Source organism: Nycticebus coucang, chromosome 22, assembly GCF_027406575.1.
Source record: "Nycticebus coucang isolate mNycCou1 chromosome 22, mNycCou1.pri, whole genome shotgun sequence".
NCBI classification, from domain to species: Eukaryota; Metazoa; Chordata; class Mammalia; order Primates; family Lorisidae; genus Nycticebus; species Nycticebus coucang.
The window spans coordinates 21,909,649-21,922,586 of record NC_069801.1 but is presented as its reverse complement, the minus strand read 5'-3'; the positions used below and the strand labels follow the sequence as shown (position 1 = coordinate 21,922,586).

Genomic DNA, 12,938 nt, shown 5'->3' with positions numbered 1-12,938 from the left:
AAAAACATGTTACTTAGAAACTTTCATAAAAACACATTTAAGAATCACATATGCATGCTTTTTTATCTCTGTATTTATGAAAATTTGGCAGTTGGCTATCATGTATAGCTTGAGGAAAGCATTGTTTATCATTGGCACTGGAACATGTTTAAAAACAGTGCTGTAGGGCCGGGTATGGTGGCTCAATGCCTATAATCCCAGCACTTGGGAGGCCGAAGCAGGTGGATTGTCACCAGTCTGAGCCATGGCAGGGCTTGGGGGTGGGTATATATTTTGTGCTTTATGTCTCTAAAAAATAGCCAGGCATTATGGCAGGCACCTATAGTCCCAGCTACTTGGGAGGCTGAGGCAAGAGGATCTCTTGAGCCAAAGAGTTTGATGTTGCTATGAGATAAGACACCACAGCACTCTACCAAAGTTGACCAAGTGAGACTCTGTCTCAAAAAAAAACAAAAACCAGTGCTGTACACATCTCACCCATACCAGTCTAGTTAGACAGACGTACAGGTGGACAGTGCTTCAAATTTACATAAATTAGAAATAATTATAAATGTTGATTAAAAAGTAAGGTTTTTAATTAATTTCTCTTATCTTCATTCTTCATAACAATTTTAACTTTAATAATTAATAATTTCAAACATAGAACTTGTGAGAGTACTCGAATAAACCCTTACATATCTATTATTGATCTTTCAAATTAATAACTCATAGTCAATTTTGTTTCAACTATATTTCATCCAGTTCCTTTTCTAAATACTAGGCATTGTTCTCTAAAAGATAAGTATAATACTCATTAGAATAACTACAATGGGGCGGTGCCTGTGGCTCAGTGGGTACGGCGCCGGCCCCATATACCAAGGGTGGAGGGTTCAAACCCGGCCCCAGCCAAACTGCAACAAAAAAATAGCCGGGCGTTGTGGTGGGTGCCTGTAGTCCCAGCTACTCGGGAGGCTGAGGCCAGAGAATCGCCTGAGCCCAAGAGCTGGAGGTTGCTGTGAGCTGTGTGACACCACGGCACTCTACCGAGGGCAATAAAGTGAGACTCTGTCTCTACAAAAAAATAACAATAATGCCATCATCCCATCTTACATATTTAGTACTAATAATTTCTTAAGTATCAAAAGATATTCACATTTTCAGTTTTTTCATTGAATATGATGAGTTGATTTTCTTTTCACATTTTGTTTAAATTAGGGTCCAAATAAATAAATAAGGGTCCAAGTCAATACATAGTGTATACCTATTTCAAAATAACATGTTGCACATGGTAAGTATATATATATTTATTTGTTACAAATAAATAGAAGATTTGAAGGGGAAAAATTAGGTTCTAAATAAGATTCATATATTGTGATTGGGGGGGTTATGTATTTTGTGCTTTATGTCTCTTTTAACCTACAAATTCCCCTCTCTCGTTCCCACCCCCTTTTTAATTTATTTCTTGAAGAAACTGAATTGGTTGTCCCAAACTGTTTCCCAGTCTGAATTTTGCCAATTATACCCTCATAGGGTCGTCTACCAAGTCCTGCTGCCTTCTGTATTTTATTGTAAATTAGTAAGTGGATCTAGAGCAGTGTTTGTCAACCAGAGGCAGTTTGGTACACCAGGTTGGCAATACGTGGGAACATCTTTGGTTGTCATGCTAGGTGGTGGGTACTCCTGGCCTTGGGGGTAGAGGCCAAGGATGCTGCTTAATAAAACATCCTACAATGCATAAGACATCCCTCCACAACAAAAAGGAATCTGGCCCAAAATGTTGTGACAAGTTGAGAAACTCTGATCTAGAAACTTGACCCAGATTCAGGTTCAATTTTTTTGGCAATACAACTTTATAGATGTGTTTTTCCATCAGGAGGCGAGCATATAAAGTCTAGTTTCAACTCTTCTTGTGATGTTAGCCAATGTTGATGCTCAATGTCTAGGTCTATATTCCCTAATTACTTTCAGAAAGTTTAGTTTTCCAACCTTTATCCCTGTAGTATGACTCAAAAGTACAGAGAACCTGATAACCCTCTTCCTGTTCTCCTTTTTTCTTTCCAGGAGACCCTTCTACAGGCTCATCTGTGTCCCAGACTACACCAATTAAAGATACTGATGATCAGTCCAGGAAAAACATGACTGGCAAGAACCGGGGCAAGAGGAAAGCTGATGCCAGTTCTTCCCAGGACAGTGAATTGGAAGTATGGGAAGAAACTCATTTGAGTTCCCTACACTGTTTTCTCTCATTTTTTGAGTTTATAAGCATGTGTTGAAGCTCATGGAGATAATGTGGTATTATGTTATGTACCCTTCAATTCCCAAGAAAAAGAAGCTGAACTGGCCCAGTGAAAAGAAAAATGTAAAAACACATTTATCCATATCCATAACTTTCCCTATCTCTGTCAGATGCTTTTCACCAAAAGCATTAAAAAAGTTTTGCCAAATCAAGTAGCCATGTAACTTTTTAATGGAAAGAACAAACTATTCTTTATATTCCAGAGGAGAACAGAACAAATAATGCATCATATTCAGAAAGCAGAGGTAGTCACACTGATATCATACTGTTCTCCATTTAGAAATCTAAAAGGAAAATAAGGGAACTAAAGTGCTTTAAGCCAAATTTCTATAAGACACAAACAGATCTGGTAATTTATTAGTGAGATTGGCACTGATTTATTCTGTAGTATAAGCACTATAAGGAACTTATCAACATACATTTAACTCCATTATTAAAGACCAGAAAGCCACACATAATGCTAAGAATAATGGAATTTTGACATCACCCTTTTGTTTTCTGTAATATGAATATTTAATAAGAGGGAAATAGATATTTTAAAATTAGTACAGAACCAACAATGATGGCTCATGGTTGTAATCCCAACACTTTGGGAAGCTGAGGTAGGAAGATCACTTAAGGTCATCCTGGGCAACGTAGCAAGGCCCTATCTCTACAAAAAAATTTTTTAAAACTTAGCTGAGTATGGTGGCATGGCACCTGTACATAGTCCTAGGTACTTGGGAGGCTGAAGTAGGAGGATAGCTCAAGCTAGAGTTCAAGTCTCCAGTGAGATATGTTTGCCACTGAACTCCAGCCTGGACAATAGAGGGGGGCCTTGTTGCTTACAAAAAAAAAAAAAATGTCCATTGGTAGGTGTTCGTAAGGCCTAGGTAAATTGGAGCTATGTTTGGTGGCCTCTCTTCCTCTGTTAGAAAGTGGGTAGTGAAGAAAGAAATAAAGAAAAACTAAATTTCTGATGTGTTTAAGAAAGACTGAAAACTTAACATTTTAAAATTGTAGTAAAATGTACGTAATAAATTTTACCATTTTAGCCATTTTAAGTGTATAATTGTCATTAAATACATTCACACTACATATCGTGAATACATATCATCACCACTATATATCGCCAGAACTTTTTCATGATCCCAAACAAGTACCCATGAAACAATTCCCCGTTCTCTCCTCTTCCTTATCTCTGGTAACCTCTGTTCTGCTTTCTTTTTGTGAATTTATCTATTGTAGATATCTCATACAAGTGGAATTATGCAATATTTGTCTTTTTGTAGTAGGCTTATTTCATGCAGCATACTGTTTTCAAGGTTTAGCCATATTGTATAATGTATCAGAATTTCATTTCTTTTTATGTTTGAATATTCCATTATGTGTATATAGCACATTTTGTTATAACACTTGGGCTTTTCCACCGTTGGCCTGTTGTACATAGTGCTACTTTGAACACAGTATACAATTATCTGTTTGAGACCTTCTTATCAGTTCTTTTGCTTCTATAAGTAGGTTGGAATTGTTGTATGGTGTGGTAATTCTATGTCTAACTTTTTTGAGGAACCACCAAACTGTTTTCCATAGTGGCTGCACCATTTTATATTTTTACCAGCAGTGTACGAAGGTTTCCATTTATCCACATCCACACCAACACTTATTATTTTCTGTTTTCTTTCTTTTTAGAGACAGAGTCTCCCTTTGTTGCCCTTGGTAGAGTGCTGTAGCATCACAACACTCTACCAAGGGCAACACACAGCTCACAGAAACCTCCAGCTCTTGGGCTTAGGGGATTCTCTTGCCTCATCCTCCCAAGTAGCTGGGACTACAGGCACCCACCACAACGCACAGCTATTTTTTGTTGCAGTTTGGCCAGGGCCAGGTTCAAACCCTCCACCCTCAGTATAAGGGGCCTGCGCCCTACCCACTGAGCCACAGGCACCGCCCCAGTTTTCTTTTTTTTTTTTAATTTGGAACTAAAAAAAGGATTATGTTTATTGAGGGCAAGAGGATGCAAACAATGTAAAAAATAAAAGCTCATCTGGCATTTAATTAACTTTTTCTTCTCTGCTTGACAAATGGGAGTTGGGTTTTACTTGTATATCTTCTAAGGATCCTGATCTGCTCATGAAATCCTTATATAGGGAGAAGCTATAGGGCAGATGTTTGAAGCAATCCTTTGAGAGAACACTTTTCAGAGCAGAGTAATTGCTTGGTTCTGCCTGCTTCTTTCCCTTCTGCTTCATGTGTACTACAAAATAGTCGTTGCACGCAATGGTGAGGCCCGCAATTAGGGAAAAGAAGCTCTGGAAGCCCACTTTGCCTTCTTGGCACTGGTCCAGGTCCTTCATTATTTTGTCTAAGGCCAGAGGGTCTTTTTGATTTTTCCAAAAATCCCAGGAACTCCTTCTCCATGAGCATTCTGAGGTCCTCCTTTATTAAGTAGCCTTTATCCCCGGCAAATTTGTGAAATGTGAACATCATGGTTTCCGTGGCGTGCTCCATCTGAGATGGCATTTTGGTGTGGTCTACTGAAGTCTGGGCTGAGAGGCGCGGCAGACACTAGCTGCCTGGGGCGTGGGGCCTATTTTCTATTTTTGATGATAGATATACTAACAGATGTGAAGTGGTATCATATCAGTGGTACTGATTTGCATCTCCCTAGCACCTAAGGATGTTGAGTATCTGTCTGCCCATGTGTTTATTGGTTGTTTTTATATTTTATTTGAAGAAATATCTATTCAAAAAAAAAAAAAAAGAAATGTCTGTTCAAATCTTTTGCCCAGTTTTGAATTGTGTGGTTTGATTTTTGTTGTTGGGTTGTAGGTTTTGTGGGTTATCTTTTCACTTACTTGATAATGTTCTTTGAAGGATGATTTTTTTCAATTTTTATTAACTCTGATTTTTTCTTTTGTTTTTGTGCTTTTGGTGTGTAATACTTAAAAATTGAAAGTTATGAAATTTTTCTTCTATTTTTCCTAGGATTTTCATTGGTTAGCTCTTAAATTTAGGTTTATGATCCATTATGAGTTAATTTTGTATATAGTATAAGGGTATAACTTCTTTCTTTTTGCATATGGATATCCTTCTTTCCCGTATCATTTGTTGAAAAGACTTTCCTTTCCCATTGAATGGTTTTGGTTTCCTGTCAAAAATTAATTGACTCTATAGTTATGAGGCTTTATTTCTAGACCCTTACTACCTCTTTTCCACTGGTCCATATGTCTGTCCTTATCTGAATACTATACTATTTTGATTACTGTAGCTTTGCTCTAATTTTAAAAGTCAGGAATTGTGAAAATTTCAACTTTGTTCTATTTCAAGATTGTTTTGGTTATAGGATGAGTTTTTCTATTTCTTAAAAAAAAAAATGTATATGAGATTTAATAAATCCTGTCTTACCACTGGGAAAAAAAAATGTATATGGTGCCTAATCCATGAAAATAGATGTCTTTCCATTTATTAAAGTATGTCTTTAGTTTTATTCAGCAGTGTTTTATAGTTTTCAATGTACAAGTCTTTTGGCTCATTGGTTAAATTTATTCCTAAGTTTTTTATTTTTGATGCCATTGTAAATGGAATTGTTTTTTAAATTTTCCTTTTAAAATTATTCATGGCCCGTGTAGAAAAAAAATAGCTCATATTTTAATTCATTTATTTTCTCTAACAATTTTTTGTGGGTTCTTTAGCGTTTTCAACCTATAAGATCATGTCCTTTGCAAACTGAGATGATTTTTATGTAACTTTTCTAATTTGGATATCTTTTTTCCCTTTCTTGCTGAATATCTCTGGCTAGAACATCCAGTACTGTGTTGAACAGAAGTGGCAAAAATAGCATCCTTGTCTTACTCCTGGAATCTTGGGGTAAAGCTTTCAGTCTTTTCAGGTGGCACCTGTGGCTCAGTGGGTAGGGCACCGGCACCATATACCGAGGGTGACAGGTTTGAACCTGGCCCGAGTCAAACAAAAAATAGCCAGGCATTGTGGTGGGTGCCTGTAGTCCCAGCTACTAAGGAAGCTGAGGCAAGAGAATCGCCTAAGCCCAAGGAGTTGGAGGTTGCTGTGAGCTGTGATGCCACGGCCCTCTACCGAGGGCTATAAAGTGAGATTCTGTCTCTTAAAAAAAAAAAAAAAAAAAAAGCTTTCAGTCTTTCACCACTGAGTATGATATTAGCTTTAGATTTTTCATATGTGGCTTTTATCACATTGAGGAAATTTGCTTCTATTCTTAGTATATTGAGTGTTTTTGTCTGTCATGAAACCATGTTTGTCAAATGTGTTTTCTATATCAATTGAGATCATTATGTGTTTTCCTCCTTCTATTAATGTGATATATTACTTTGATTAATTTTTATATGTTGAATGAACCATCTTTGCATTCTGGGAACTAATCTCACTTGGTCTTGTTTCATTTTCTTAACAGTGCTACTGAATTTGGTTTGCTCCTATTTTATTGAGGACTTTATATTAATTTTCATAAGGGATATTGGTATATCGTTTTCTTATACTGTCTTAGTCTGACTTTGGTGCCAGTCTGGATAATTCTGGCCTGATTGCGTTAGCCAAGAAGTGTTCACTCCTCTTCAATTTTTTCGAAGAGTTTAAGAAAGATTAGTGTTAATTCTTTAAATATTTGGTGGAACTCACCAGTGAAACCATCTATTCTGGGTCTCTTTTTTGGGGGTGGGAAGTTTTTAATTATTTTTTTTCAATCTTACTAGTTATAGGGCTATGAGATTTTTCTATTTCTTCTTGGGTCAGTTTGGTACTTTGTGTTGTATATTTCTAGGAATTTGATCATTTTGTCTGATTTACCCAATTTGCTGGCATGTAACTGTTCATAATATTCTCTTAAAATCCTTATTTCTGTGAAGCCTATAGTAATATCCCCACTTTCACTTTTGATTTTAGTAATTTGAGTCTTATTTAAAATTTTCTTTATCTGTCTACCTAAATGTCAATTTTATAGATATTTTCAAATAACGAACTTTTTTGGTCTTACTGATTTTTCTCTATTATTTTTCTAGTCTCTATTTTATTATTTATATCCACATTAAGCTTGATTATTTTCTTCCTTGTGCTGGTTGTATGTTTATTTTGCTCTTCTTTTTTTTAGTTCCTTAAAGTATACGATTAAGTTATAGATTTGAGGTCTTTTTTAATGTATGTGATTACAACTATAAATTTCTGTCAGCATTGCTTTCACCATATCTCATAAGTTTAATATGTTGTGTTTTTATTTATTTCAAGGTATTTTCTCATTTTACCTTTCTTTTTTCCTTAACACGTTGATTGTTTGAGATTTTGTTGTTTAATTTCCACATCTTTGTCAATTTTCCAGCTTTCCTTTTGTTATTTATTTCTTATTTTATTCCATTGTGGTTGGAGAAGATACTCATTATTTTTTATATTTTCTTCTCTCAGCGGGTATTTCTGTGGGACTTGGATGAAACCATCATCATTTTCCACTCTCTTCTTACTGGATCCTATGCCCAGAAGTATGGAAAGGTAATTTAAGTCTTCCTTTCTTATAATTGTCCCTCTTTGGACTACATAGGCACATAACTATAATCATTTTCTCCGCTCTCTCCATCTTACCCTACTGCCTTTTCACTTTCCATGTAAAACTTCAATAGATGACTTTTACCAAGCAGGCTACATGGGAAAGCTAGAGATTGCTAGGACTAATGCTGAAGTCTTAAGAATAACATTTCATAAACATTAAAGTATGTGTCACAGTACCATGGCTCACATGTATAATCCTACCACTTCCAGAAGCCTAGGCAACATAGCATGACTCTGTCTTTACAAAAATAAAATTGCCCAGGTGTGGTGACATACACTTCTATTACCAGTTACTCAGGAGACTGAGGTGGAAGGATCACTTGAGTCCAGAGGTTCAAGGTTTGCAGTGAGCTATGAATGCACCACTGTACTCCATCCTGGAACAAATAACAGGAACAAGGCTCAAAACAGAGCAGAATCTTGGGATTATTATTTCTAAAGACTGATTTATTTATTTATTTATTTATTTATTTTTACCTTAAGACACTTTTATAGCCCAAACTGAGCATTTTATTTAGACAAGTATATGCCAGATTGTATAAGTAAAATACATAGGTAAAATAGATTATATGTCTTTTTAAACTAAACGTACTAAACAAATTTAACTTGTTTTATCTTCACTGTAAACATGAATTTTAAGGCTGTGTATGTCTACACTACCTCAAAGCTCATATTTCTAAGAATAAATTTTAAAAAAGTATCTCCCAGCAGTTAAGCTCAGTGGTATAGATCTATGGTCCCAGCTGGCTGTTTGGGACTCTAAGGCAGGACAATCACTTGAGCCCAGCCTGGACAACATAGCGAGACTACCATCTCTAAAAAAAAAAAAAAAAATCAAGTATCTACCTCCTTTGTCATCTTAACTCTTCCAGTTATTTTGCATTGTTGCTATTCTGTTAGTATTTTTAACAGGCTTTTAATATTTAGGCTGGCCCACTGACATAAGCTCATGAGCTATTTGACTAAGCTGGTTGTAAAAATATATAAATTAAGAACATAAATTCTTTAATTGAAAGACTGATGGTTCGTTTTTAAGCAGCTTGCATTGGTTTTCCTGCAGATATTTTCACTGCTCACCTTTTCTTTACTTCCTGGTTGCTATCAGATAATAACTGGCTTCTAGTATTATGTTTTCTGTGTGTGTGTATATATGTATGTGTACGTGCAGGGAAGATAATGAGGATTATGATAGCAATATTTTAGCAATAGTTAGAATTTACTCTGGGGGGCGGCGCCTGTGGCTCAGTGAGTAGGCGCCGGTCCCATATGCCAGAGGTGGCGTGTTCAAACCCAGCCCCGGCCAAAAACCACAAAAAAAAAAAAGAATTTACTCTGGAACAGGGAATTTCCACAGAAATTTAGTGAATTTTTTTTTAAGTGGGATAAGAGCACAAAAGGGAATGATGGATATAATTTTTGACTATAAAGCAATGAGTTGATTTTTAAAAATGTATCTTCTGTACCCATTTAACTTTTATGAAACCACTAGTTTCTAAAAACTGAAGTCTTAACATTTTTAACTGTTCATATCTTCTCTATTGCACAATCCTGTACTCTTGTAACTGTGCATGAAATAGCATCAGTGATAGTTGGAAGCACTATTGTGGGTTATGGTTTTGACCCTAATAATTTTGAAATATTTGAACATTTCCTTAATTACCAAATTAAGGAAAATTTTCTCTTAATTATCTTTTAGGACCCAACAGTAGTGATTGGCTCAGGTTTAACAATGGAAGAAATGATTTTTGAAGTGGCTGATACCCATCTATTTTTCAATGATTTAGAGGTGAGCATTTAAAATTGTCTTTGTGCTTCAGTGAGAAGTTTTGTTCAATAACAATTTTAGAACTTATGCTTATTATATTTAGAAGCTACATGTTTAGGCAGGGTGGGTATGGAGGCCAGCTGGACACTTAGGCATAAATAGTCTTAGAGAAATAAGACTATTTCTTATGGTGGTGGTGACTGGATATGTCACCACAGGTTTGGTTCTAGCCCTCAATTTTACTGGCTCAAAAATCTTATTTTTGTTAGCTTATTTGGAAGTAATCTAGCACTAAGGGAAATGCTAACCTACAGGCAAAACACTGACATATAAACCAGTATTCTAATTTGTTAATCTATACCAAATAATGTATATGAAGTGGGTTCGATTATTTTTGCTGTCAATCATATTTTGACTACACTTCAATTTTAGCTTCTAAAATAGTTTCTTGATTTGTCAAGTCTATGAATGGTTACTCTAACCCATTGTATTTTATACATGTTTATCATTCGTATATAGGTTAACCTTGATGTACAGAATCAGTTTTTAGTCAGATGCCAGAAAGCATTTAAAAAACACTGAACTTAATGGTGAGATTTTTGGGCTTTGACACTGAAGTTCACTTTTGAGGTAAACGTGGTGCAGCAGGAAGAGCACAGCATTGGGAGTTGTAATACCAGAGTGTGAATCTCAGATTGGGAAGGTTATGTTACTATTCTAGGCCTAGTTAAACTGTTATCCTACACAGGAAACTACTAATAGTTATGCATCTGGGGAGGGAAGTGAATTGCTGGAACACAGGTGGAAGGCAGCAGACTCTACACTTCATGTCCTTTTTAATTTTGAGCTGTGTACTACATGTATTACCTAGTTTTTGAAAATACTGAAAATTTTAAAGTAAAATAAGAGCATTTTCGAAACACAAAGTAATCTTTTTTTAAAGAAGTTTAGTTCTTGGTAGATAATTCTCCAATAAATTAACAGGGTTCTAAACTTAAGTTCTTTTGTCTGTACTCCTTAATACTTTCAGCTTCCCTCAACTTCAGATCATTGGTAAATTAGGACATCATAGTTTTTATTCAGCAAACATTTATTGAAAACCTACTATGTGCCAATAATTATTGCCAAATTGTATTTGTAATGATTTTCTAGACATAGTCCTCACTCAGGACTGAAATTTCTGTGAAGAATTTGACCTGAATGTGTTCCTGGCCCCCAGGTCAGTGGTTCTCAACTTTAGGGGGCATAAGAATCACCTGGGGAACTTCTTAAAAATGGAGATTCTAGGATTTCAATCCCAGAAAATCTGATACGAGTAGTTCTGGGATGGACCCAAGAATATGCATTTTTAAAAAATTTCCCCAGAGGATTCTGATGCAGGTACCCTAGGTGGAATTAGAGAAGCACATCCATCAGAATTAGACAGTGGGTGGCATTTTATATCACATGGGCTTGGTGGAAAGAACCTTGGATTATAAGCAGAAAACTTAGGTTCTTTCTGTTCTCTTTTTTACCACTCACTAGTTGTATGACCCTGAGAATATCATTTCACCTCACTTTTAGAACATGATACAGTTGGCTCAGATGACCTCTCTAAATCCTAAGTTTGAATTTACAAATTTCTATTTCAGTCAGTCTCAGTTTTTGATACCATACTCTATTAGCATCTGTTTTGTTTACAAAAAAATTTATTGGGTATGTACTACATAAGGGCATTGGACTAGACCAACGGGATGCAGAGGAGATGTAAGATGTGGTTTGTGCCCCAAGAGGCCTACAGTGTAACAGGACTTGCAGTCTAGTGTAGGACATAGACACACCACAAGTGTAAGGGAGCGTTTGCTTATTTTCATGAGCTGTTGGAGAAATGAACTACTGAGATGAGAATGCACAACTGAGGGATAGGATAGTTAAGGTGTCATGAAGACTGTGGGATGTGAATCAGGCCATAAAAGAAGTTGGCTAGCAAGGGGTGTGAGAGTGATCACACACACATAAGAGAGACCATCAATCATTTCATCATCCTGCCATCGTATATGATCTTTTTATAATATGTCATGGTGGTAATAACTCTTCTACTCCTGGCACTGAAATAGTGTGTTTTGTCTTTTAACAGGAATGTGACCAGGTGCATGTGGAAGATGTGGCTTCTGATGATAATGGACAAGACTTGAGGTGATAAATACAATGATGTCTTGAACATCCGTAGTACACTTATTATGTGCAAGATCTGTGCAGATGCAGAGGAAAATAAAGATGGATAAGATACAATTCTAAAAATGCTCAATCTGTTAAAGGACACAGAAACAAACTGTGTTTCAATTGTGGTACATGATTACGTCAGGGGCAAACCATGATGTACAGTGTGAGGTGACAATAGAGAATACAACAGAGCACAGAGAAGAAACAAATTCTGATGGGAATAGGGAGCAGGTAGTGCCAACAATGCGGAGGCCTTCTCAGTAGAGTAGCATTTGAGCCGGACCTTAAAGAATAGGTAGCAACAGCAGGATGAGGAGAAGCATTCCAAAGTGAAGGATGACCTAGTTTCTTTTTGGCAAGATTTTCTGTCAGGAGAAAATGTGCTTCCAGACTGGGTAGTTTTAGATGCAAATAAGTATCTGGAATTTCACCAAGGAAACTAACTGTGGGAGTCTGATGGTGTCAGGAATAACCCTATGGAAGACAGTCTTGAACATTTTATTTTAGTGAAAGCTATAATAAGGAGGTCTTGGTGACAAAATGCTTGCTCAAGTCTCCTCATTCCTCTCAGGACTGTTGTCTTCTGGCCCAGCAGTCTTAGTTAAGAATGATTCAAAATTTATCTAGCTTATATTTAAAGACCTTTAGTAAAAAGTCTTTATGAAAGATGTCTCCCTTTTCATAATACTTAGTTGTTGTTGTTGTTTCCAGATTTTTTTTGTATTAAATCATAGATGTGTACATTAATGCAATCAATACTTTGTTTTAATGTTTATCACTTTGCATAATTAAAATGTGACTACCCTAAAATTCAGAATTCCATCCACGAATTCGCTAATACAGAGTAGAACTGGACATACCACCTTAGGAAGAACCTAGTCAGAACTGAAAAGATTGAAAAGTTTCAATTGCAGGAGCAGCATCCAGTTGTGCACTTTGTGAGAGTGCACAGCCATGGAGGACACCATTCTTGTAAGATGTTACTGTTCTTTTTAGGAAAAAAAGCCTGATCTGAAGCAGTTTATGATTGAGAACTGTGAACCCCAGTTGTTTTTCCTCTTATAGATGGGGCTGTCTTATGCCTTAGCAGCTTTATTTTCTTAAATACAGGGTCTCTTAGCATATTGAAATTTATTTTGACTTTAT

The 12,938-nt window shown here is 36.1% G+C and overlaps 1 protein-coding gene and 1 pseudogene across 4 annotated transcripts in view; one reads left to right on the top strand and one right to left on the bottom strand.

Moving 5' to 3' along the window:
* Positions 1 to 12,938, top strand: part of EYA3 (EYA transcriptional coactivator and phosphatase 3) — a 101,566-nt gene that overhangs the window by 70,903 nt on the left and 17,725 nt on the right. For all 4 annotated transcript variants that reach the window (XM_053575793.1, XM_053575792.1, XM_053575794.1 and 1 more), the window contains 4 exons: positions 2,041 to 2,180; positions 7,685 to 7,768; positions 9,522 to 9,611; positions 11,707 to 11,765. In XM_053575793.1, the coding sequence (XP_053431768.1) occupies positions 2,041 to 2,180; positions 7,685 to 7,768; positions 9,522 to 9,611; positions 11,707 to 11,765 (373 nt within the window). The remainder of the gene's footprint in view (positions 1 to 2,040; positions 2,181 to 7,684; positions 7,769 to 9,521; positions 9,612 to 11,706; positions 11,766 to 12,938) is intronic.
* On the bottom strand, positions 4,429 to 4,777 carry LOC128575432 (protein S100-A10-like; annotated as a pseudogene).